The following is a 27,307-nucleotide window of genomic DNA, read 5'->3' as shown; positions in this document are numbered from 1 at the left end:
AATTGATCCTACTAGAAGTAGGATTTTGTTTGTGATTTTGGTCTTAGACGCAAAGCAATTGTAATCAGGGTTTATTTAACTTTGGTCTAACAGAATGGTTTTTGTTGGGGGTTCATGTTTTTGGGTTTGCTTTTGATAATAAACTAAAGATGATATTTGCAATGTTGACCAAATCCTATGTTGCATTATGTATTATTTGCAAGTTCAAACAAAATGTTGAAGCACTTCTATCAATGATAGCATATCAACAGAACTAGCAAATAACACAATAGTAATAACTAAAATGCATGACGATAACTACCACATAAAGTGTACCATATGTAGTGTCTTAACAAAAAAAAAAAAGGTACCATATGCAAAAAATAAAAAAATAAAAATAATAAATAAATAATAAAATCAACAGTTACGCAAACCACAATACCAACAACACAAGCCTAATAAACATACTACTTGCTATTGTTTATCAGCAAACCAAACACCAACTTCCTTAAAGACAAAAAGAAGATGATTTCAAACCCGGATTCATTTCTTTTGCTAAGATCCATCTTAAACCTTGCAAATCCTGGTTTTGAGCCCTTTGTTCTTGCATTACTCATGAGATCACTGAAAGAGTATGTATTCTTCCATGTAGACAATCAATAAACTTGATGCACCCTAACAATGAAGATCAGATCACCAACATGTTGATGATTGTCCTTTTTGTCATTCAAAATGGGATTTCAATCAAAACATGCTTGGTTGCAAAAGTATAGGCCTTGAACACCCGAACCTCACATTTCTTTTGGATTTGATCTTCAAGTGCTCGTAATGTCAGTTATCTGCTTTGCTTATAGAGGTAAGATGATGTTCCCAACTTTGGTTTCCTTGTTTCTAGACAAGTGTGGGTCCCGTAGCCACTTTGATAGCTTTTTATGTGATGACTTCTTAATGTCCAACACAGGTGGGTCCTGTTGGCCTACAAGGTAAGACGTAATTCCACCTACACCAACCAAATGACCAATACAATTAGTAAATGTGTAAAACCATTTACTAAACATTAAAATACATCAAATATTTAGCATATATGCATAGCCTACAAATCCAATTTCGCTCTCAACTCATCCAAATTGTATCAAAAAAGCTCACACCTTCCTAAATTGCTTTAATTAAAAAAATATATATATTATTTTGATAATACAGTTTTTGTAATCATAGTGAAAGCATCAATTATTGAGCTAAATGCATCAACATACTTCCATTTATTTGTGTGTTATACCATCTTGCTTTCATTTTTCTATTACCTTTCAAAAAAATTCTTACCAAGGCATTGTATTATGAATGATGTACTTTTCAGTGTTTTCTTATCAGTAAATGAAAATAAGATGCTATAATAAACAAGTCAATGAAAGTGCATTGCTGATTTGCTGTTTTCTGCTTTCACCCCTTGAGATTTGTTATAAAATTCAAAAAATGTTGTACCACTATGCTGACTGGACACACATCACATTAAATTGTTGAAAATTTTATCTGCAAATATCCGGTCACAAGTGTATAGATATGTTAGATTAGAGACCCTATTGGAATAAAAAATGTTACTTAACTGACATATTAAGCATAAAGATTGTGTAAATGCTATCAATTTCCAAATGTAACAAACATAGACTTAAGGAACATACCATCACCAATAGTCATCGCATGAACACACTCTGTCTTTAAAATGATGAAATCTATTTGAATCTCTCACTATAATTTCCCTTCCAACAAACTCACTTGCAAATTTCATAAAGTTATGGCAATCCACACATATACGTATGTTCTTAACAATCCTAATAGCACCTCCATAACACTTAGATTCACCATGCTTTAACGCATAAACAAAAGCAAGCTTCTCACTATGGTAATTCAGCTCCCGATTCTTATCTTCCTCTTCTATATCATGCAAAGCCAAATTAGTTTCAGCCACATAACCTAACCCTTTTAGTTCACTCACTAACTCATCCAAATCATCACATATGGCGTTTCTTTCAGGGTGTCGAATCCCACCTGAACCAAATTCATGCACCCTGTTTTCAATTTCAGTCCAACTTAAACCAGGGTCCTTTTTCACACCCCATCTTTTCATTTGGTTTCTTATATCTAGAGCTTCACTGAAAGTACCAATTGAGCAGTGTATGTTGGACATTAGTACATAACCAAGGGAATTCTTTGGGTCCAATTCCTGTAGTTTTGCAGCAGCTAACTCTGCAAGCTTGGGTTCACCATGTTTCCTACATGCTCCAAGCATAGAACTCCATATTACAGAATCGGGTTCCATTGGCATTTCATTTATAAGCTTTTGAGCATCTAGAATGCGACCAGATCTTCCAAGAATGTCAACCATACAAGCATAGTGATCGAGTTTAGGAACAATCTTATATGTTTTGAGCATGCTTTCAAAAATCTTGCTCCCTTCTTCAACCATACCAGCATGGTTGCAGGCTGAAAGGAGAGCTACAAAGGTGGTGGCATCAGGGGATAAACTCAAATTCATTTCTGAAAAGCATTTCAATGCATCTTTTGGTTGACCATGTAATCCGTAAATCTTTATCATTGAATTCCAAGAGATTATGTCTTTAATAAGTGTCGAATCAAAAACTTTTTTGGATTCGATAAGCGAACCGGATCTTCCATATGCATGAATCAATGCATTTGCAAGCACAGTGTCGTTTTGGAAACCGTGTTTGAGTATTTGAGAATGGATAGATAAGGTGTGTCGATCAGTGACTAGGTTTGCACAAGCTTTTAACACTATGGAATATGTGTGATGATCAGGACTCAAACCGGATTGACACAATTCAGAGAAAATACGAAGGGATTCTTCAGGGTTGTTTTCTGCAAAGATTGTTATGAATGCAGTCCAAGAAACGATATCTCTCTTGCCTTGTGACTCCATATAAAGATTGGAAAGGTCAAAGCTTTCTGCTCCAAGATCCGCATAAGCCTTTGCTAATGCTGTTATTACTCCTATTTCAGAGATAAACCATGTTTTAATGGCAAGGCAGTGTACCTGAGAACAATACCTGAGACATGAGGCAATCATGTTATGACCATAGTCTCTTCCTATCAGTAATGAAGAAAAGATGCTAAGAAGGGTTGCGCGATCGAAACCAATGTTGGAATCATGTCGCATCAGTGAGAATAGATTTAAAGCTTCTTCCAACTTGCCTCTAGTCTGAAACGCTGCAATCATGGAGTTCCATGTCACAAGATTCCTAGACTTCAAAAACTTGAAAACCACCAAAGCCTCAAAAGCTTCATTTTTATCATCATTATTCATGTACATTGTTATCAATGCGTTTGCCACATACGTGTAAGCATCCAAACATGTTTTCATGGCATGTGCATGCACCTGTTTGCCAACCTCGAGATCACAACAACTTAGTACGCTTGCATATGCAAATTCATTTGGGCGGTGATCCACTAACATTCTAGAAAACATTGTACAACACTCCTGGAGTCTTTCAGATTGGGCATAACCTGAAATAAGAGCAGTCCAAGACACAATATTTCTCTCACCCATTTCATCGAACAGCTTACGTGCATATTCCAAAGAACCACATTTCGCATACATATTGATCAGATGATTGGAAACATAGAGACTGGGGAAGGTATTTTGATTGTGAGTGTCAAGCATGTGGCGATGTAGAGCTCGGCCTTGAGAAAGGTTGCCATGGCGGGCACATGCGTGGAAGAGATCGGCGTATGTTTGTTGGGTATGAGTGATGTTTGAAGTGTAAAAGAGAGTCAGTGCTTCATCCAGACGACCCTTCGTTAGGAGAAACCTGACATTTTCATGGAAGTTGCGGTAAGCGTAGGCGGAGGAGGTGAATGCTCGAGAGAAGCCGCAGGTTGAACATTGGAGATACTTCATGGAAAGTGGAATCACAGTTTAGTTTTGATATTTTTAGTTGGTATCTGAATCATTTTATTAACGGGTATTGTTATTTGGACGAAAGAAGTCGTGAATATCCCTCGAAAATTGTAAAATTCTTTGACATCAGTCAAACTAATCGAGGAAGAGAAAGGAAGGGGGAAGAAGTTGGGGAAATCACGATGCAAATTTAATACTTTTTTTTTTTTTCTGGTTGTTCTTATTTATCCTTATTTTTTCTTTTCTTTAGCGACCTCGTGAGCAAAGCATTAAAGTGATAATTTTTATTAAATTTAAATCTTTAGCCCTTTTATTTAAACTAGTGTCACTTAATTTTTTTTTAATATATTTGTGATTGTAATTTAAATCTAATATGGGGGCATAGGAACATTCATGGTGAACGCAAGTAAAAACTTTTTATTTCATTACAGCTATCAATTATTTGGAATGATGGTTACATAGTAGATAGAAACAGAGAGGATGCGATGGTGGCTATGAGCATTTAAGGGCGGAAGACGGTGGAGCAAGAAGTTGAAGCTTGTATTGGTAGTTGTTCGGTGATGGTGAAACTTGAGTTGACGGAGCGAGAAAGGAAAGCGGTAATGGTGCTTCGCGGTTGTTCGTCTGTTCCCATTTCCAATGTTACCCTAATGTGTGAATTCATAAAAAGAGACAGTAATACTAATATATTCTAAAAGCATGTCACGAACAATAAGATTTTTTTATCACTGTGATTTTAAAAACTGTGAATTTCATCATGTTTTTCTGCTATAATTTTATAATAATCACATGGATAAAATAATAATTCATTGGAAAAAATCACAAATATATTAGGACGTGTATATTCTTTAATAAACTTATATTTTTCACTAAAATTAGTTTGTTTATTCGGATTTCACAATTTTGTTTTGCTTTATAGTCAATCACCAGATAGTTGAGAAATCATGTTTCATGGGTACGAATAAAAGCATGAAAAAGTTATGAACAGATGAACCAAAGGGCATAACAGTCCACCTGATAAAATTTGAACGGTGTTCATGAGTAGCAAAACATATGAAGTTATGAATACTCCAATATTGGTTGACCTAAAATTCAAAATCAAAAGTTTTCATTTGAGCATCCTACTTTGATTTATTTTTTATGACAACATTGTATGGTTAGATAGATGACATGGAATCATTGAGAAAGTAATAATAACATTGTGTTCTCTAAATTTCTTTTGGAGGAAAAGAAATAGAGGAAAAGGAAAAGAAAGGAAACTAATTACTTTATTCATAATCTTGACGGTTTTTAATGTACTTAAGTTAAAGCAAATGAACATCTAAAGTTTTACCGTTTCGCTTTTTACTGTGTGAATATTTGAAAATTAAACCTCTTTTAATTCAAGCTAAAAGAATTGATGCCCACTTAGCCGATCAGGTGCAACACAACTAGCACATGTTCGATTATCACATTGTTGCAATAGATCTTTTAATCTTTTGTTGTCTGCATTATTATAAAGAGTTATATAATCTAATGGATTAGTCATTAAAACAACTTTAATATTCAATAAGCTAAATGATAAATATACATGAATATGACCTAGACTAAAGTTAATGGGACAAAAGTTACAAGTATTTAGAAGGTGAGAAATAGACTTGTTACTTGATCTCTTATGCATAGCTACCATAATTTATTGATAAAAGTGGTTGTGGTGTGGGTAATAGGGTACAAATAAAAGTTTTCTTGATAAAAACGTGACTCTTGCTAATTTTAGTATTTTATTATCGTCACCTTTTATTGGGTGCGTTTCTTGTGGTCATCAATGGCAGAAGGTGAAACCAATATTGTGATCTTCTTCTCCACCAATGTTGCTGCTCTAGCCTAGTCTTATTTCATCTCTTCAAAGCTTCACAAAGGTATTTACGGGCTCATCTCCTTCATACCCCTTATATGTATAACAGTTGTACTTTTTGTGGTGTAGTAAGCCAGCTTTCCCCAAAAGTTGCATATTAAACACAACAAGTAAGCATATTAACGGAGAATTCCATATTTAAGAACGATCTGCAAAAGGGGCAAAATCTACAAATGGATCATACCATAAGGTGTTTTCCCAAGTGTAGACGAATGGTAGTTCATCCTTTTGCTTACAGATCACAATCATCAAATATAACTTCCACTTCTCGAGGTATGCAACTCTACACCACACCAACATCCAACTTAAATATGGGGATGTCAGTTTATGCTAAAAAATCATTAATGCAATGAATATAAGATGTTATTACTTGCATTCAACCTAATTATTATAAAGGGGGGAATGAACTTACATATTAAAAACGGCTTAATAAAAACACTGATTCACTACGAGATGAGCAGCGGTTGCGGTCGGTCTTCGTCTTCCCAAACTCTACATGCAAATATGGCGATTCAATTGAGCGAAAAACGAAAGTTACACAATATTTTTTGTAAGCCACTAACGAATTGAAGAAAAAGAAAAACATAATAAGAATCTAAAGTCTAGAATTTCATTCCTTTGCACATTCATCTTCTTCAAAAATCAACAATATTAAAGTCGACTCTAGAAATTTAAAGATAGAAACACTAAATTTTATTTACTTTGTCATTCAAACTCTCTAAGATACTTGGTTTCTCTCTAAAGCACAAATCGACAGGATTTTGCATCACCTACAAACATTAACAAATCTAAATTTTAATTTTATAACTACCAAAAAAATCATCCAATACAAATCAAAATACAACTAACGTAACACTCGATGGTTCTAAGGTAATATTTATTTAATTATTTATTTAATTTTCTAAATTAGCTAAGTTGTATTGGGCCTTTATGTGTGGGCGTAGTCGAGGTCGTACGTTGGGCGTAAGCCTGGTGTACGCAGGGCGTAGATGGATCATAAGAAACGGGGAGGCATGCACGTACGCGCAGGGTACAAGGTGGTATGCGCAACGTACGTGATCAGACTCAAAACCCTAATTTCTTTGGTTCAATCCTTATATAATGTCATTAAGTCCCAAGTGTTAGCCTCCTTATTGGCCTCTATTTTCTAGAAACCCTAATATCGAACCCTATAGCATCTTGGTGTGTTCTTGACCTTGTGGACTGTATTTTTGGTAGTTTGATGCCTTGGAAGGAAGAAAAAGAAGTTGGTGAAGAAGAGTTGTTGGAGCTTAAGCTTGAAGATCTGAGTTATCATCATCATTTGGCACTCATTTAAGGTATAAATCTTTGAACTTGTTGTGTTATAGCTTAGATCTCCTTTGTTGAGTTTTTGGACCCTTTTTGGTCTCATAGATGAGATCTTGTGGATTATTATCATTTCTGAAGCTTAGAGGTGGTACTCTTGGTGTTGTTTTGGTCATAGAGTCATAAAGTTTCCATCTTTGAAGCTTGGAACCATCCATGCATGAGTTTGAGTTCATTTAATGCAAGTAGAGTGTTATATTTCCGGTTTGGGTTCATTTGGGGCATGATAAGTCGCTAAGTTAATGACTTTATGGTTTAAGATGTTGCATATAACTAAGATCTATGATTGGTACCCTTGTGTAACATCCCAAAAATACAACCCAAAAATTTTTGTTTTAACATTACCAAAAACCACAACATCAAATGTTATATAATAAAACCATATATTGTATGTCTCAAAATGTCACGGTAAATGTATCAATTCGAAACTGAAGTCAATATCATATCAAAATAGTTGAACAAAACTCCCAGGATAAAACGGTAACTGTGGTGTGTGCCATGTCATCATCCCGAGCTCTTCCCCTTGCTAGCAAAAGTACTTGAAACCAAAACTGAAACTATAAGCACAAAGCTTAGTGAGCTCCCCCAAACTACCACATACCATACAATAACATATAAAGCACATACTGGGCTTTGCCCACTGCATCGGACCGAAATCCAAAAATTGCATCGAACCGAAGTCCGAAAAATAACCAGGGCCTTGCCCACTGCATCGGACCGAAATTCGAAAATTGCATCGGACCGAAGTCCGAAAACTAACCAGGGTCTTGCCCTCTGGATCGGACTGAAGTCCGGAAACTGCATCAGACTGAAGTCCGGAACTATCCAGGGCCTTGCCCTCTGCATCGGACCGAAGTCCGGAAACTGCATCGGACCGAAGTCCGAAAACTAACTGAACATAGCATAGCATAATCATATCTACTAACATAACACATAACTGTATGGTGCATCGGACCGAAGTCCAGATTCCAGAACACATAACACAAAGACATGCTTGAATCACAAAGGCATCAAGCACATTGAACTACGACATCGGACCGAAGTCTGAAACTACTGTTGACTAAACGGGTCGGCACTGTGGCCGTAGACCTGTTCCTACTGGAAGGAAAACTCACCTTGTAACGCTGGCTGCTGAGATGCTAAATCTGGAACTGTCTAACTGCTGCTCCGGAACTTCCCGGCTACAAATCCCATAAACACTAAATCAAATACTGATAACTAATCTCAGGGTAAAATTACTATTTACCCCTGGTCAAAGTCAACATCCTGGTCAAAGTCAACTTATTAGTTGACCGGACTCGCCGAGTTGGTCCGCCAACTCGCCGAGTCCCTAACACCTTTTTTCTAATCCTCTACCCGCTTCAACTCGTTGAGTTTGGCGAAAACTCGACGAGTTCTTCTTCCATACTAACGTCCAATCTAATTTCATCCGACTCGCCGAGTAGTTGTATGAACAACTCGTTGAGTTCTCCTTCATCATATGAGCATGTCTAGTATGTGACTCGCTGAGTTGTATGAACAAATCGTCGAATCTGTTCTTGAGACAAGAAGATTGCATTGGACTCGCCGAGTCTGGAATATGGACTTGCCGAGTTGTATGAACATCTTTTTGTTCTGTTTATGATATGATATGTTATGTGTATGGTATATGTGGTTGATATTTTGGGGGTATCTCACTAAGCTTTCGGGCTTACAGTTGTGGTTTAATGTTTCAGGTACTTCAGGAGACTGTGGCAAGGCAAATGCGTGATTGTACCGCTCATCATGTTTATGTTTTATGATATGATTCTGGGAATACTCTGATAACAAATGTATTGAAAACTTTTTTGTAATAACTTAATGAAAATGGGTTGTTTTTAAAAAGTTTAAATTGGTTGAAATTTTTAAAACGTTACAATTTGTTCATGAATTATCACCCATGTTTTATAGTCAAGAGTGTTTGAGTAGTTGAATGGTTAATTACATGTTTTGACCAAGTTTATAGTGGAGATTGATTTCATCTCGTTAATTTTCAAGATTTTTTTTTGGTTGAACTGATTTGAACCGTCAAAATTATAAACAAAATATTGGTCATTGCATTATCTTGTCCAATGATAAAACTTTTCAACTTTTTGTAAGTTTTGTATAAAGTTCTTACAACTTTTAAGATTCTTGTTCAATCTTTCAAGAATTTTATGTTATATTATCTCATTGTCTTGTCTAATCTATCATATTCAAGCTTTCATTTTATTGTTATTATTATTATTTTATATCTATATACAAATAGAGACATTGCATATACATAAAAAAACATCATTCAAGCTTTTGTGAGTTCATTATCATTTTCATCATTTCTTTGAGAAAATGTCTTTCATTCGATCACTATATCATAATCACGCTATAAAGATCAACATTTATGTCATGTATATTTCAACATATGTCAAATTTCTATCGTTGAAATAAACCAATATAAAAATAAATTTGGTCAAGAGTTGAAACCCAATATCATGAAACCGAACCTTATAAACCCATTAGGACTGAGAAAATTGTTAGATACCTCGTATGAAGATCATCTCGATAACAGTTTCCAAGTTACAAGGTTGTATGGACCATATTGAGAATAAGAATCCAAGTGGAGCTTGGGAATAAGATATTGTGAGTATTTTGGGTTCCTAAGACCATTCGTAATACCGAGGACGGACAACAAACCATGAGTGTCATCACCAACCACAAACCATTGTTGGTGTACCAATCATGACCACGAACAAAGAACGAAGAATAAAGAGAGAGAAAAAGAAAAATTAAGAGAAGAAGAAGCCATGATTGGGCGTTGTCTCTCGTGTTCGACACACCGATCCACAATGAAAACACCCGACAACGAATGACCAGAATAATGTGCACCGAAAATGATCATGGTCACGTAGACCGCAAGCCGGTTGGTCTTGGGCATACCACACGACCTAATGTAACATAAATTCATTTTGCCGTTCAATTTCAATATTCAGTTTCATTGGAATGATTTGGGCTTGCAAAATACAAATTTGCTGGTACATTATCTCAAAGTTGGTGGGCCAGTTCGAACATTACACCATTTTGTGAAAATTTCAAATTTGCCCTCAACTCTATATTAAATGTACGCTTTGTACCCTTTGCATTCTAGATACATAATAAAAGATAAAATAGTAAAAGGACGAAAAATGTTCATGATGACTGTACCTTTGTGGACGAGTAATGAAATTTACTGGTTTTGGGCCTTTCCTCATAAACCCAAAATGTGTACCATCGTCTTCCGGTAACGACGCACACGTTTCGCCGGCGACTCTACCTCGAGAAAAATGGACTCCTTTTATCCTCTCCTTGAGAGAACACGGCTACCTCAACCCTCACTCCAAAAACTCGCGGTTATCTCCATATTCGAGAAGCTCCGATCACCCAGTACACTCACTGGACCCGAGTCCGACCCTGGAATACACGCCGTTACTCAATGCCTGAACTCAAATTCTCCGGCTGTTGTTGATCAATCAGTCCGAGAGCTATGTCTTCTTGTAAAGGACTCCAAATTGAAACTTTCTCGGGGGTTAATGGAACTCCAGTCAGCACTCGAAGGCTCTGATTCGCGCTTTGTTAACGTGTTCGTCAAAGCTATAGGCTTTCTCGTACAGTTAGGGTTCAGAAATGATCATCTTTGCTTTCGATTCCAGTCTTCGGAAGCTCATCCTTATGTTAAGGTGACTTTTGAATACATTATGATAAGCTGACCCTAAACACAATTGTTTATAAGTTGTAAACTCATTATGTGTCGATGTTGATGGTTGCCAGATTATTTCTTGCCGAATAGAGGTTCAATCTGAGCTAGTGCGACAGGTGCTTATGTTTATTAGCCAGAATAGGCATCTGGGAATGGAGGGAGTTTGTGAATTCTTAAAACCATTCTTAAACCTTCTGGTCATACAAATGTCATCTTCAGCAACAATGTCTTCATTAGCAAGGAACCTTTTATCCTCCATTGCATCACTATGCTGTTCATTTCCTCAAGATGCAATTCCTGTTTTCAAGCTGTTGATGGGATGCTGTAAATATGTGCAGTGCAACAACACAGAAGTGAGTGAACATGGAAGCTCTATAGAAAGCATTCCTTTTTTTTTTTTTTTCAGCCTATTTATACCAACATTGTTGCACATACTTACTTCTCCAATAATAATATTTTTTCTAGGATGTCACCAATGTTTCTTATCTCACGGAGGCTATTGTGGATGCCTTTGTTGGTGTTTTGAACCACTTGGCTGCTAATGGTGTGGTATGTCAACGAAGTTTGATTGGAATAAGTTACAGTGGTGTTATTACACAAGAGAGATTCTTGAATATGAATGCCCATGAAAAAGCTATAGTTATTTTTTGTTTGACTTAATCTTTGATCACCAGCTGATTCATGATGCCCAATTATGCGGAGCAGAACTTTTAGAGATGGTGTTTTCACTGTATACAGATATTCACAAATATTCTGATGGAGAAGAATGCATCTTTGACATGTCAAGGAGGTTAATAGGCGTGCAGGCAGAGCTTGGTTTGAAATTCATACCTGAAGCATCATCTGTGATGTTATCATTGTTCGTTAAACTAATTCAGTCAGAGATTGAACACATACAGCTATCAATATTAACACTGGTTCTGGATCTTATAAAGTGGAAAAGCAGAAATGGTAAATCTGGTCAACTCTCTTTTTTGACTTTTAGTTTTCACCCATCCTTGCATCATATTGTAATTTCCGTACCTCCTCCTTGTACACCTGCAGATACCATTAATGATACGCATGAAGAGATTTTATTTGTTTTTCCTGCCATCAACCTCATGTCATCTCCTTCCAGATATATTAAAGAAGCAGCATCCGAGTTGCTTATTATCTTAAAAGAGCTCTCTGTGAACTTCCTGGTTGCTCCCATAAATGAAGTGCTTATGGAAGAAGATAAATTTCCACGTATCAGCAGATTGGAAGACATCATATTTAGGGTATTCCGTCATTTGTGGTTTCAGGTATCCTATTGCTTAAAATTATTCCCTCTTTCCAGTCCTACTTTTTAGGGGTCATGTCGTCATTTTTCTTTCTTCCATCACATCAACTTAATATGACCATAGACTTGTGTTTTTTCAGGATCAAACCTCTTGTTCTTTTTATCTACATTTGGTATCAGATGGCGAAAAGCAGAATCTGTTTAAAAGTTGGACAGACTCAATAACCGAGTATTGTCAAAATATGGTTGAAATACAAAAATCATCCCTTCCTAAATCTCAGTCTCAGGAGATACTTCCACGTGGTAAGCAATTGTTGTTGTTGCTGTTGCTGTTGCTTCTACCAAGTAACATTTAGGTTTCATCAACTGTAGAAATTCCAGCTTTACTTGGTGCAATTGCCAGTGTTGTTATTGTGCATCCTACACTCGGGAACTCTGCAGTAGATCTCCTGGCAGTTACTGGCAATATGGATCCGAAACTTGGTGTTCCGTTATTTCTAGTAATTTTATTTTACCAAAATATATTTTCTGGTAAATCTGAAGAAATGGACCTCCATGACATTTTGGTAAGCCACTAATTTTTACTTTACCTCAAAGCCAAAGGTTGCTTTTATAAATGCCAAATTTCTGCAGCTAAAAATTTTAAGAATGCTCCCTTCGCTTGTGTCACATCCTGCAATGATACCACTTGTAGTCCAGACAATCTTACCAATGCTTCAGAAGGATGCAAATCCGTACGTTGTCTTTACTATAATCTATTCTCATGACATCATTTATGATTGTTTCCTGTTTTAATAAGTGTTACTTTATTGTGTTCTAGAGTGCTATATGCTACTGCTTTGCGTCTACTTTGTAAGACTTGGGAGATCAATGATCGTATTTTTGGAAGTTTACAGGTAAGAATTTTCTTGTAACTTTTACTTATTTATGATGTGGGTTTTACTTATTTATGTCTTCTTGTAAGGGTTTATTACTTCCAGAAGCATTCACACAGTTCAAACACGAGAGAAGTATTTGTATAAGCATGGCTGTTACTGTTCATGATGTTTGCAAAAAGAATCCTGACAGGGGTGTAGACATTATCTTGTCTGTTGAGGTAGGGATTGTTTGTAACTAATTTCTCCTGATTTTTTTTTTTTCCCAAAAAGAATATCTTATCATTTGATAACCTTCAGGCATGCATTGAGAGCACAGATGCTATGATTCAAGCTCTTGGTATTCAGAGCCTTGCCCTTCTTTGTGAAGCTGATGTGATTGGTAAGACCTACTTGATCCATTAATCAAATCGCATGTATTATTGATTTGTAGATATATGATTACTATTGCTCAATTGATTTGTTGAAAATTGTGTTGAAACCTTGTCCAGATTTTTATACTGCTTGGGGTGTTATAAAAAAGTATGTCCTGAGCTACTTGAATGACCCGGTTGTTGCAAATAGGTAAGTCCAATTGACCTTGTTTGTATACATGTGTTCTAGAAACTTTATTTTATTTTATTTTTATTTTTAAGTATTGGCTTTGAAATAACATCTTCAAAAGTGCTAGAAAATTTTATTTTTGCTCAAGGAAAAATTGGATTAGTCACAGTTGTTCCTCTCATAAACATGTATTACAAAATATGTTAAAACACATGCATTCCCGTTATAAGGGACATAACTAAATTGCTCTTTTTTGGTTGATTATGGCATGAGCTGAGGTAACTATAATGGTTCATAAAGTTATCTGTTTTTTTTTTTTTCCTATTAACCTTTCACCTATCACAGAAATTTATAGTACAATTACCCTTGTAATATTATAGGCACATATAGAAAAGCACTTGTACTATTACCACTTTGTAGATTTACCACTTAACTGTTTTCTGTGGTGATTAAACCACTATACTTTTTTGTCCATTTAAAAAATCATTTTTTTGGTTACCTGTTATAGAAAAGGGCAACATACAGAAAAGCACAACATACTTTCACCATTTTATCAATTTAGCCTCCGAACTATTATGTTTCTGTGGTTATTATGATAATAGGCCAGTGGCTAAATCGACAAAAAATAATAGTTCAGTTTCAGTGGCTAAATCAATAAAATGGTAAAATTACATTGTGCTTTTCTGTCAAAACCAGGAAACTGGAAAAAAAAACTTGTTTTAAACAGCCAAAAAGAGTATAACGATTTCATCACTAGAGAAGCGGCTAGATTGATAAAAGGGTGAACACATTTATACTGCTCTAATAAAAACTCCTCTAATCTTTCTCATTATTATTCTGTGGGCAGCATATGCCTGCTTTTAAGATGGGGTGCAATGGATGCAGAAGCATATCCAGAAAATGCAACGAGTGTTTTGCAGATTTTATGGGAAGTAGCCACATCAAGAAATCCTTCTCATGGGTCTCTATGGGCCAATGCTAGAGAATCTGCTTTTGAGGCGTTAACCCAGTATGAGGTTATAAATTTTATTCAATCTTATTAATTTAATATTCTAGATTGTTCGTTCTTTTTCTCTGAACCATATATGGGATCTTTTAGGTACGTCATCTCCAACAATTGATTCTAGATTTCAAGGAAAAGAACATACAAGTGCTTGTTTCTGAGATTGACCCCAAAGTTCTTGGAGCCATGGAGAGATTTGAAGCGAAGATCATAACACACCAGCACATGTTAAGAAACGTTTTCATTTTAGCTTCGAGTGTTTGTGACTGACTATATCTATATGTCATGTTTATGATTTATTTGTCTGATTTATTTTCAGCACAAGGCGAAGAGTAGTGAAGGAGAAAAGATTACCTGCCAACAAGATTGAGAAATTACTGGATGTCTTTCCTCGGGTTATTGGCATTTCAGGTACAAATGTACAATCAAGCAGTTCAGTTCTGATATCCAGCCTATATTTATTGATCAAAGAGTAATTACATTTTTGGTCCCTCAGTATAGCTGATTTTTGCCAGTTTTAGTCCTAAAAAGTTTTCTTTTGCAATTTTGGTCCTGTTCCAAGTAAAATGACTATAGTTTTGGAACCAAGATTGCACAAAATCGGGAACCAAAAAAGTAATGTTACTTGAAACAGGGACTAAAGATTTTACAAGAATCTCAAGACTCAAATAAGGACTAAATTGTGACCAAAATTGAAAAAGTTAGCTATACTTGGCGACCAAAAATGTAATTTACTATTGATGTACATATCCGGTCTATATTCCTTACACTGTCCAAGTTTCATGTGTTCATGCATCTTGGAGAGTCCATAAGACAAGATTCACTATTATTATGTTGTTTACTTGTGAAATATCCCAAAGAATATAAATGATATATAGTATTTAGAGTTAATTACACAATTGGTCCTTGTGCTTTCTAATTTTAAAGTTCCGATCAATTGTATTGTATTAGGTTGCATACAATCGACATATATAGGTTTAGATATTACACATTGATACCCTCTAATATTCTATAATATATCTAATTGTGTCTATTAAATTTTTACCATGTTCATCCCAAAGTTGAAACCTATTACAGTTTGGTTCTTCCTTCAAGGTTTCTTTTTGATTTTGGTCCCTAGAACGTCCTTGAAATAAGGAGCAAAATCGATATGAAAATGAAACCTCAAAATAAGGACTAAAATTGATATGAAACCTTGAAAATAGGACCAAAATCAATACGAAACCTTGAAATAACGACATACACTAAAAATTGGTACAATTTTGCTTAGAAAGCACAGGGACCATATCTGTAATTTTGTCCAGTATTTATTTACATTTTTTTTGTTAGTATGTGCTAAATAAAAGACATACTGTTTAGGTGTGTATGCATGCAGCTTGTATGCTCGAACTTATTATCATTCCATTTTCAGAGACTAATACTAAAGCAGGAGAACTGCCAGGTGCAGCCCTCTTTCATCTTTCCTTCGGTACAAAAGACGAAAATACCCAAAGAGGGTCAAAGGTAAAACATGTAGTATGGTCAACCATTAGAGCTTTACAAAGCTGTTACATATAAGATATAACATATCTAATGTTTAGCTTTCAGGTTATGCAAGATTTACATTCTAAATATGAGAATGCATTAATGGAGATAGCTGCATCACTACAGCTGTCAAGGAATATTATTGTTGCACTTGTTTCACTTCAATCCTGGAAACCCTTCTTGCAACATTGGATGCGAGCTTGTGTAATGTTGCTGGATGTTAAGAAGCCCTCCAATGTGTTGGATACAGCTTCAAAAGCAGCTGATGATATTCTGAAGGTTTGGTGTTTCATTTGATTTTACCCTAATTTTAAATGGTATTTTTATGCTCAATAATTCCAGTTGTGACAATTCCTTATGCACTATGCAGTGTATGAGACAAATGGCTGAGAAATCTATCCCTAGGTCTGCTGAGAATATTGGGCTAGCTTTGGGTGCACTTTGTTTGGTAAATATTATCATCCTTTGCTCAAAATGGAGATGCCACTTTTGTCTTTTTTCTTTTTAAGCTTTCAGCCCGTTTAATTAAACGGTTGACCCGTTTAGTGAAATGGGTCGGGTTAGGGTTGAGATATAATTACTACTACTACTAGTAATGTTCAGTATTATGACTTTCCAGATCCTTCCCCCTTCTGCTCATGCTACAAAAGCAAGTGCCTCAAAATTTCTGCTGAGTTGGTTATTTCAACATGAACATGAATATCGCCAATGGTCAGCTGCTATTTCTCTTGGAGTCATTTCAAGTTGCTTGCATGTCACTGATCACAAACAAAAATTCCAAAACATCAATGCACTTCTTGAGGTACAAAATACTCGCATCCATTTATATTGATAAGAAATTGTATAAAATTTTGAAGGATAAGATTTTATTGACTACATTTCTGACCCATTTTTTTTAAGGTTGCAAGTACTAGCAAAAGCACTCTTGTAAGAGGAGCTTGTGGGGCTGCTTTAGGTTATTCATGCCAAGATCTTCTTACACGTATTCAAGTAGAATCCGGCTCCTTACAAGAAACTGATTTACTTGGAAAGATTGTTAGGACTTTATGTCGATTAATAAATCAATATGCTCGATCTTCAAGTAGGGATCTCCAAACCCTATCTGAATGCTTCCCATCAAATACCATAGATCCAGATATTACTCCAACCTTTTCTGATTACTTGGAGGAAGATATATGGGGTGTTTCAGGACTTGTGATTGGTTTAGGAAGTTGTATTCCTGCAATATACAGATCCGGGCGTATTGATGTGGTTAAAAAGATAAAAGATTTAATTATATCATGGATTCCTCTTCACACCACGGGTGAGAATTTGGAACTAGTTCTATCCATGGGGGCTTGTCTTGCACTTCCATTTGTAGTATCTTTTTCACAGAAAGTAGAACTGATTGATGGTGCTGAAATTGAATATCTTGCAAATGTGTATAGAGATCTTATTAATGAACTGCTTTCTACAAAAAATTCCGGGGCTTTTCGCCAGAGTTTGTTGATGGCAGCTTGTGTTGGAGCAGGAAATTTTGTTGGATGTGTTTTGAATGAAGGGATTCATTCGTTGGATGCTAAATGTGTTAAGGATTTACTAGATATGTTTAAAAAAATCTATTCTAATCGCCAACCTCCTCTTATGCATTTGGGTGCAATGCTTGGGGTTGTGAATGCGTTAGGGGCAGGGGCTGGGACACTTTTCCTAAACTGCCCCTTACCGTTTTCGCCATCTGTTTCTGAACACAAGGTAATTAATTCATCACTTTCATTGGTTATAAAAAATCGCACTTTTTTTTTTATCCCACCCAAAAAGGTGGGACAAGGATCTCTTGTCTGTGCAAAAGACGAAAATGCCCTTGTCATCCTCTCTAAAAAAATAGCCCTAGAAAGATAGATTGTGACAAATGCAGCCTTATAGTTATAAATGAATTATATTTTTTTAAACTTGTTTCCCAATCAATCGCAACAGGAATCTTGTTATATGAGTGGTCCTCTGTTGTCAAACACTGTTATGGAGCTCCATTTGACATCATTAATACAAGATATATTTCTTGTTGGTCAAAATTCCGATGACCAACAACTGCAGCAGTATGCAGCTTGGTCGGTTTCGTTTGTTAGACATTACATATGGTCCAGTGATCTTCACAATGCAAAACCTAATTCTGCTTCTGCATCCCCATCCCAAAGCTTCCCAGATGATAGCATAGTCTTGAAACTCAGCCTGTGGCTGATGAATCTAAACTACTCTCAGGTGCATAAGCATAACCTACTTTTATATTAATTATCATAACTGTTATTAATGAATACTGATGTTAGTGAATTAATTACCTTTATCAACATTTTTCTCACTGTCTACCTATTTAAGGATCATGTTAAGTGCAAGAACTAGCAACATACTTTTGTTGATTTGTTTATTATATTATATTACTTTCATTCTTTCCATTATAGCATTCTACTTAAAAAATCTACCCGATTATAGCAATGTCATCTAAATACAAATTAATGTTCATTTTTCACTACTATAATAGGGTAGATTTTTCAAAGTATAATGGAATAATTAGAAAAATAAAATAAAAAAGTGCAATGCTATAACTGGTGTATTCTTTCAAAGTACAATGTCTTAATAAGAAAAATTACTGTAAGTATGATGCTGTAACGAAAAGAAATTAAAGTAGGATGCTATAATATACAAATAAATAAAGGTGCATTGCTATTTCTTGCGTTTAGCCCTAAAAGGATCTGCTAGTTACTTGGTATATAATATACCTATGCTGATAACATTAGTTTCAACAGTTAACTAAAGCCTTCTGATTGACATTTTACTTTTCCTTTCATTAAATATCCATTATCATGTTACCTTGCTCATTGTCCTTTTTTAAGGATTGGGTTAAACACAAGAAATAGCAATGTACTTTCATTTTTTCCTATTACAACATTTTACTTTTCCTTTCATCAAATATCCATTATCATGTTACCTTGCTCATTGTCCATTTTTAAGGATTGGTTTAAACACAAGAAATAGCAATGTACTTTCATTTTTTCCTATTACAACATTTTACTTTAAAAACTATACCCAGTTATAACAATCCCATTCAAATACAAAGTAAAGTTCAATTTTTACTACTATAATTGGGTAGATATTTCAAAGTATAGTGTCTAGAATCTAGATAAGAAAAAAAGTTATAGGGCTATTATCTGGTATATTTTTCAAAGTATAATAATGCCTTAATAAGAAAAAGATTGAAAATAGCAGAAAGATCTACCAAAGTATAGCAATGTCTTCCAGAGTTATAATAATAATCCAAAGTTATAATTGTGTAGTTTTTCAAAGTGTAAAGTCTTACTAAGACAAAAACTTAGGTAGAATGCTATATGATTGCATATATTTTTCAAAAGTATAATCCCTTAATAAGAAAGAAAAAAGATTGAAAATTGTCAAATGCTATGCTGTTTGTAACAGACAGAAATTAAAGTAGGATATGCTACAACACACACACAAATAAACAAAAGTACATTGCTATTTCTTGCATTTAACCATGTAAAAACAGATAAATTAACACCTTCTAATCAACATTTCACTTTTTTTATTTGCATCATCACATCAGACCACCACAAGTCTACCTCTTAACACAATTGTAACTGTTTTGCGATGTCTCACACACGCACCAAGACTACCACAGCTTGATTGGGGCCCACTCATCAGAAGATGCATGAGATACGAATCAGATTCTGTTCATTATAAAGAAAAACTAAGGGAAGAATGTTTAGTATTCTCTTTGTTTCATGGAAGCAACTTCAATGCTTTACTCACCTTCCTTGATGAACTGTTTGACTTTTCAAGGTTCAAAATGCTTGAAATGAACCTTCAGTTGTGCATCCTTTCTCACCTCCCACATACACTAAAAATATTCTCAGGATCTCGGCTTGAAAAGCTACTCAATGATCTCACCAACTTCATACAATCACCATTTTCCTCTGATCAAAGTTATAATAGTAATAATAATCCAGAACAGAAAAGCCTGTTGAGAAAATCCTTCTGGAAGGGAATTCGTATGTGTTTTGAAGAAGCTTCTCTTGATTCTGAAAAACTCATGGTTGAGTTTGAGAATTGCATGGAGGTCTTGTTTTCTTTGTTGCCACAAAGCTCGGTGTTGACTTATCAATGGGAGGAGTGGTCTGAGGCAGTAAAATGTTTGGGGAACGCTCGTGGGGAGTGGTTATCACATTGTTTGGAGGTAATAATTAATAATTATTATTCGAGAAAGTAAAAGGTTAATATCGTAAAAGACCCTATATTTTGGGTTTTTTCCGGATTAAACCTCAACTTTATTTGTTTCTTAAAAAGACGATTTGGCCTTTTTAGCAGGTTTACTAGGTAGGTAATCTTTCGGTTTTAATCACTTTTTCCCGAAAAAACTCTCCAATTTTTTATCTGAAAATTTGTCAAATGTGAGGGTTTTTCCAGAAAAAAAATGTCTAAAACCAGAAGAAAACTGTAAGCCTGCTAAAAGGGCCAAAGCAGAATAATTGGAAAAATGCAAGGTCTTTTTTAAGAAACAAATAAATTTGAGGTTTAATCTAGAAAAAAAAAACAAAATATAGGGTCTTTTATGATATTAACCCAAAAATAAACAAGGGTAAGTTTTATACAAAGTTAGGACGTAATAGGGAAAGCTTCATTTCCATGACTTTCTATATTAAGTCAAAAAGAAACACCCATATTATATACTATAAGTTTTACCAGATTAAGGGGGTGTTTGGGATTTGCTTATATAGAGACTAGAGTGCTTATTCCCAAACACCCCTTAAGTTTAAGTGTTTAAACATGTACAACAGATTCCTGCAGAGATGAGTTTGAGTTTGAGTTTGAGTCAAAAAGAAAACATTGAGTTTTTTGAAGCAAAGAAAAAGATGATAGCTAAAGCAAGGCTAGTGAAGATTGGTTGTATTCCATTGATTGAACTTTCAAAACTCAAACCTTATATATTCAACACCAGATCTGATGGTTAGTTTCTCAATATTTAAAATTTAAATTATACAATGTGTGTGTGTGTGTTGACAAAAATAAGATTTGTATAAATTTGGTCAGGGATATGGGATGTTCTAATGGAAGTTGTAATGGCTTTGCAACATGCTGAAGGAAGTGTGAAACGACAGTGGCTTGTTGATGCAGCAGAAATTAGCTGTGTCACAGATTACCCTATAACTGTAACTTACTAATTCCCTACTTTGATTACACAAAAAAAAATTACATATTGAAAAGTTAGGTATTTGATATGCAGGGTATGCAGTTTATGGGCTTGCTGTGTGGTAGTGTGTCCAAGTATATGCCTCTTCTTATAGTGAACCCTCACACTGTATTGAGTGACCTACCCTTAACCCTCACTTCTCTACTCTTACATGATGATGATGGTGGTAACTGGGGGGTAGTGGCTGAACCCCTGGTTTTGCTGATGTGGACTTTGACCAACCGTATTTATGATTCTTGGGTTACAAATGCAAATGCTAATGATGTGTTTCTGTTGAAACTGATGCATCATACTTGTGTTGCTTTGAAGCACCATCTGCCTCCCGATAAACAGCTTTTGCTTGCTAACATGACTGTTCCCTAATTTGCCCCTGTTTCTGTTTCTGTTCCTGTTTCTCTCTGTTAATTTTACAATAGGGTAAATGTAAATTCTACTTAAATCTGATGTGCTGCATTGAATATATAGATAGTGGAGTCTGACAAATTACTAAAGTCAAGTCTATATCTTAATGATTAACCCTTTGCCTTTGCCTTTGGATAAAAGAATTGATAGAATATTTATCTTATTACCTTCTCCATCTTTTTCTGTATTGCTTGATTATATATCTATATACTTCTTTTCCAATACCTCTATTTATTCTTCATTGTCTCATATGATGCTCATTTATGGAAGCATTTTGTTCACCCTGGCCTTAACTCTCTACATTGTAAGATGAGTCATTTTCATATTTATATTCGCATTTTCTTAAAACTAGACTGAACATATAATGATGTTCCTGCTCATTTTCTAAAAACAAACATATCACCAATTTTTTGAAAAATATCAGTAAGTGTGGTTAGTTCCCCAGCACTGCACACTCTTTTTCCATGCTTCACATTATTATACTGTATATTTTGAGGGGAGTGAGAGGTGACTATTGCCTATCAGTGGCAGGGAAAAAGTGAGAGGATACATCCATTAGCCTTAGCAGACTATAGAGATGTTAATGACAGCCACAGCCCGTGTAAAGCAACGGCATATCAAAGTTATGTCTGAATTATTTATTAAAATGAATCTTAATTATAATCCTTGGTACTAACTGGACAATTTTTTCCCAAACCAGAGAGAGAGAGAGAGAGAGAGAGAGAGAGAGAGAGAGAGAGAGAGAGAGAGCAGTTAAGAATTCCCTTTACAAACTAAACTTAACTGCAAGCACGACAGATGAGTGGAGAGGAGACACTACAAAATTGAGCAATTAATTGCTAAGTCTAAAACTTAACACTAAAAAACTACTACTTTGGTATACCATTTACCTGACTGACTGACTGTACACCTAACCTAACCCAACCAAACCAAACCAAACTAGGGTTTACTTTACTGAAATTAGACTGATTGATTACTTTCTTCTTCTTCTTCTTGTGGTTCTGGTTCCTTGACAAGTTCCCTTTTATCCAATTCTCCATCTCGAGATGATGATGACAGCAAGAGTTTTTGGGAATAATCAGTTTTAGGAATTTCAAGCACCACAGATGTTGGTTGGTTAGAAGAAGAATCTGAGTTGTGGTGTTTACAAGTGGTGGAATTGGAATTTATTAGCCATGTGAAGTGTAGGTTGTGAGCTTTCCATTTTTTACCATTTAAAAACGCCTTTTCAGCTGCATGTCGGCTTGTGAAATATATTGTGGCACAAGTTTTGATTGTGTCATCATCTAAATCTAACTGCACCTTTGAAAAATCACCATATGCTGAAAAATGTTCCTTCAAAACAGAAACCTGTATGCACACCCCAAATACTATGATTAAATGAATAAAAAAAGAAAATCACATCACATGTTTCTACTAAAAAGTTTGTTGATTCATATAAGTCGTTTACTTGAACATGAAAGATGGAGTAAATTTTATCAAGGTCTAAATAGCTTTATTCATAATAAATAATTGAAACTATGATTAGCTTTGGACGTGCTTTCAGTTGGGATTTTAAAAAGGTGTTTGATAAGGTTCAATTGGAACTTAATCAGTTCGGATTGTTGATCTACAATCCCAAATCAAACTAAGATCAATGTTGCTGAAGCCAAGATGAAGGTTAGGTTTTTGAACCATAGATACTCAGTTTGTGATTGTTGTTTTATGGTGGATGATACCTGAAGGAATGTATGATGGGTATATCCTTCTTTCCTATTACTTTCTCCATTCTGAATTGATAACCAGGTCTGAATTAGATCGAGTTTGTAACAAAACGAAATTGAAACCACAGGGACTATCCATGACGTTTTTTAAACATAGGGACTATATCCCAGATTTCGGGAAACCACAGGGACCGTTTATGAGGTTTTGTCTAGAAAATATGAGGTAACTTTGTATATTACCATGGATCCTTCAAGTATTTGCAAAAATGCTTCTAAAGAGGTCATGTATATATAAGCTTTAAAAGAAAAGAAATACCGTATGACCTTAAAGCATTTTTCAAAGTAAAGGAATTGAGAATAGAATAGAATAGAAGCGCTTACATGAGCAAGGCCATCTGGCAGAGGTGGAATGATCTTAAATGCGGTTGGACGATTGTCCAGCTTAAACCGATGATTGCTCACAGTGTCAGTCACAACAACAGATGATTGTGATTTCAACTTCAACCTTGGAGATTCTTTCAATGCTGATAATCCAAGGGGGGTTGTTTTGTAATTTTGTGGCTGAGTGGGACCCACAGATTTGCTGCTATTAGTATTAGCTGCCACGTCATCAGGAGGTGATGGTAGAATGGTATCACGATCACTGCTTGCAGCCTTTGTAGAATCAGCTAAACCTCCCGATTTTTGTTTTTTAGCAACCTGTTCAGGTGCCACTTCACCTTTTAGAAATGTAGTCTGCAGAATATACCCTCGTAATTTATCAGATCATAATATGGTTTAAGAAATCCACAAGATGGAAATTCTTATATATATAAAATCATTTTATTAAGACCTTCTCCAACCCTAACAACATTATTTTTGTTACAATTACTAAATAAATTATATTATCAAACAAATATAACCAAAAAATAATAACTTGTATGCAATCAATTCGAATTAATTGTTATATCATAAAAAAAATTAAAAAATTACATTTATAACACAGTTAAATAAATACTACACCGTTCATTTATAGAAATATTACACATATATAAAAATAAATAGATAAATAATGGAGAGAGACCAAAATGAGCACATACTTGTTTTGCAAGTTTATCAAGCTTGCGCCTGAAATCATTCCTTTTCTGATCAAGCATTTCTTGTTTTTTCCTTAATTCCTCCTTCAAAACCTCTAAATTCTCCAGCTTCTTTTGCAAAGGTGGAGGAGGTTGTTTATTGCCATTAGCAACCACAGCCACAGGCTTTGGAGGATGATCAGAAGCAGACACAGAGACAAGGACAGGGGCATTTATGTCATTATGCAGGGAATCATCTTTTCTTTTGAATGGTATGTTGTCACGATTAGCCCACCATAGCTTAATAAAGCGATTTCCCATTACAGCATCCGGAGCCATTAAAGCAGCTTCTGCTTCTTCTCTTTTGGAAAACTGAACAAAAGCTCGTTCGCTATTTAATGGAATATATATATCAATAACCTCCCCAAATCTTTTAAAATGGGAAATTAGGGTTTCCCTTTTGTTGTTTTGATGTGGAATACCATTCAAAAATAACGTCCGTTGTGCCTTTTGTGAAGGCTTACGCCCATTTCCACTCTCGTTTTTTTGCATATTCTCTTCCGTTTTCATTCTACTTGTACCCTGTGCATAAGATCTTGTACCCGTGCTTACAAAGAGTTCATGATCAGGGTTATCAGATGGACTAGCATCCAACAACAAAGAATCATTTGGTTGAGGTCCAGCTGGCGTATGAGAAGCATTACCCCATAGAGGCTGATCAGGATCATAAAAGTCAGCAGCAGCTGCACCAGAAAAGTCAACAACATGTTTGATATTTTTACCATGTGAGCTTTTGCTGTTTGTTGAAGGTGAAGGTCCTGTGCCAGCTGGCACTATAGATAGATTTAGATTTGCACTAGGAAGTGATACAGGGAGATTGAACTGTGAAAGGCTCTGTATGAATCAAAAATAATCCAACTCATTATTAAAACCCATGTAAAGTAAACTGGATTTCCAAAAGGTAAAACAATACCTGAACATCTTCTACAACAATACGATTCATGCCATGTTCCATTGGACACATGTCACCTCGTAGACAAAAACCTTGTTCCTCAAAGTCCCTACATCGTTGTCTTGTAAGTCCTATGTTTAAAGAAGGTGGTCTGAATGTTGCTTGTAATCCAACAGGATGATGGATCATATTCATATTCATATCCAATCCAAATGGACCCCATGAATTTGAACCCTTCCCTGCAAAAAGACCATGAGGGCCTACAGAAAATGGTTGACTTTGACTCCAAACACTACCATGGTCAACAGAAAATTGTTGGTTTACCCTAAGTTTCTGGTTCAAATCTGAAGGTCCTCGCGAAAAATGAGAAAAGCCTTTATCTTTCTCCAAAGGGTTATAACTGTACTTTTTCCATGTTTCATTGGAGTGAGACCCATTTTGAGAAGGTTTACTTTCTCTTTTGTATGGCTTTGTAAATACATCATCATCTAATGAATGTAACCTTGTTTCATCTCTTCTACGATGCTTATGGTTTCGATCATCATCATCATCACTGATTTCTTTATCTTGGGCTGAAACCCTAAGCTCCATTGATTGATTTTGAATAAAGACAGCCGATAAGACTTTTACACACCTTACAAGTTCCAGAGGCTTGTACAAGATAAATAAGGCCACTGGATCAACCTGAAATACTGCAGAAAGAAATAAAAGTTGAGGAAAGCAAAAATATCGTCGATAAAAAAGATCTAAACTTGATTCTTCTTTGAAATGTTTTAAATCATTAAAGCGAGTAAGGCAAATTTCTAAGTTTTGAAGAAACACAAAATCAAAAAGGAAAAGAGTACACAAAGTCAGGAGAGAAGAATAGATTGTATATCTATTGCATTGAGAAACCCAAAAATAGAGTCATTATCACGCAAATATGGTAGCAAATCTTGATATATTACATAATCTTCCCAGTCTCAAAAAACTGTGCCATAGACCATATGATCAAATTTACTAAACCTGATTCATCAACAATTCAATATTGTTCGCTTCAAGAATCGGATTGTAGATAATTTACACGTGAATAAACCTATTACAATTATAGCGAACATCAAGTAGCCTATCAGAACTACTTCGGGAAAGTATGTGAATCATTGTACATACTCTTAGCATCTTCACAAGGAACTTTCCAGACAACATCAACTTTACAGCTTGACTTGAAAATTTCTATCATATTACTTGTCCTTAAAAGGGTTTCTTATCCTCCAATCAATGTTCAGATGCAAAAGGCTGATCATTAACCTCAAACAAAAGTTCACAAAAGGGATCTTAATTATTTTTCAAAAACTAAACGTAAAATGGAGTCTACTAATCGATTTTCATAGAACTTGAAATTGAACTGCATAATCAAATGCATTTCACATGCCCCAAGGTTTAGCAGACATTATACATCTCAAACGGAGATGCCGAATGATCATAGACAAGCGAATTCAGTCTTAAGCAAGTCAAATGTAAACCACACCTCTAAAAACTTTGAAAATTTCATATTATAAACCTCCAAACCTAAGCCACAAAGCATTATCGAACAACAAAAGTCTCACATGCATCAATTTTGAAAATAGCATTAAATTGGACCAATTAATAGACCGCACATAGTTCAACATGAAACATCAATCAATAATTACACAACACGACAAAAAAACACAGGAGATTACTAGACGATGGAAGAAAATAACCTCGGTCAATAGAATTCCGCAATTAGGGTTGCGCTTCTGCGTTTCTAGATATCATATATTTTTCACTCGAGCTCCTTTTCGTCTCAAAAATGGCGGAGCACACGTTTTAGTTGTGTGTTTTACATGTATGTATATATCGCTTTCTCTCGTTGTAACCTCTCTTATGTTCTGCACTTTC

General features: G+C 35.3%; 3 protein-coding genes and 1 long non-coding RNA gene across 8 annotated transcripts; 2 read left to right on the top strand and 2 right to left on the bottom strand.

Moving 5' to 3' along the window:
- Positions 1–363: 363 nt before the first annotated feature.
- On the bottom strand, positions 364–4,166 carry LOC145044188 (Tetratricopeptide repeat (TPR)-like superfamily protein). Its single transcript, XM_078993034.1, has 2 exons — positions 1,656–4,166; positions 364–979 (listed from the first exon to the last, which is right to left on the bottom strand). The coding sequence occupies exon 1, from the start codon at positions 3,887–3,889 to the stop codon at positions 1,658–1,660; it is 2,232 nt and encodes a 743-aa protein (XP_078849160.1). The 5' UTR covers positions 3,890–4,166; the 3' UTR covers positions 364–979; positions 1,656–1,657.
- Positions 4,167–5,697: 1,531 nt separating this feature from the next.
- LOC145040210 (uncharacterized) lies at positions 5,698–8,973 on the top strand. Its single transcript, XR_013679884.1, has 3 exons — positions 5,698–5,787; positions 5,853–6,056; positions 8,846–8,973. It is a non-coding gene; the product is annotated as an uncharacterized LOC145040210 (long non-coding RNA).
- A 1,368-nt stretch (positions 8,974–10,341) lies between these two features.
- Positions 10,342–21,861, top strand: RST1 (ARM repeat superfamily protein). 3 transcript variants are annotated; one of them, XM_078993029.1, is made up of 25 exons: positions 10,342–10,837; positions 10,929–11,210; positions 11,323–11,406; positions 11,532–11,808; positions 11,902–12,140; positions 12,259–12,421; positions 12,500–12,684; positions 12,752–12,852; positions 12,939–13,014; positions 13,083–13,214; positions 13,294–13,375; positions 13,485–13,557; positions 14,384–14,552; positions 14,636–14,766; positions 14,859–14,950; positions 15,951–16,042; positions 16,127–16,342; positions 16,434–16,511; positions 16,683–16,865; positions 16,964–17,794; positions 18,017–18,298; positions 19,653–20,282; positions 20,884–21,052; positions 21,137–21,255; positions 21,330–21,861. In XM_078993029.1, exons 1-25 carry the CDS (start codon positions 10,445–10,447, stop codon positions 21,657–21,659), a joined length of 5,409 nt encoding a protein of 1,802 aa, XP_078849155.1. In that variant the 5' UTR covers positions 10,342–10,444; the 3' UTR covers positions 21,660–21,861. The 3 variants fall into 3 exon arrangements, with proteins under 3 accessions (XP_078849155.1, XP_078849154.1, XP_078849156.1); XM_078993028.1 differs by having other exon boundaries at positions 12,491–12,684; XM_078993030.1 differs by lacking the exons at positions 10,342–10,837; positions 10,929–11,210 and having other exon boundaries at positions 11,596–11,808; positions 12,491–12,684.
- A 584-nt stretch (positions 21,862–22,445) lies between these two features.
- LOC145044187 (zinc finger CCCH domain-containing protein 41-like) lies at positions 22,446–27,307 on the bottom strand. Of its 3 annotated transcripts, none has more exons than XM_078993031.1 (5): positions 27,130–27,307; positions 25,430–26,100; positions 24,481–25,350; positions 23,783–24,136; positions 22,446–23,048 (listed from the first exon to the last, which is right to left on the bottom strand). In XM_078993031.1, the coding sequence occupies exons 2-5, from the start codon at positions 25,997–25,999 to the stop codon at positions 22,659–22,661; spliced, it is 2,184 nt and encodes a 727-aa protein (XP_078849157.1). In that variant the 5' UTR covers positions 26,000–26,100; positions 27,130–27,307; the 3' UTR covers positions 22,446–22,658. The 3 variants fall into 3 exon arrangements, with proteins under 3 accessions (XP_078849157.1, XP_078849158.1, XP_078849159.1); XM_078993032.1 differs by having other exon boundaries at positions 23,783–24,100; XM_078993033.1 differs by lacking the exon at positions 22,446–23,048 and adding an exon at positions 23,116–23,467.

The sequence above is a fragment of the Lactuca saligna genome, chromosome 4, assembly GCF_052625555.1.
Source record: "Lactuca saligna cultivar CGN05327 chromosome 4, ASM5262555v1, whole genome shotgun sequence".
NCBI lineage: Eukaryota > Viridiplantae > Streptophyta > Magnoliopsida > Asterales > Asteraceae > Lactuca > Lactuca saligna.
This window is presented reverse-complemented; position numbering and strand designations above follow the sequence as displayed.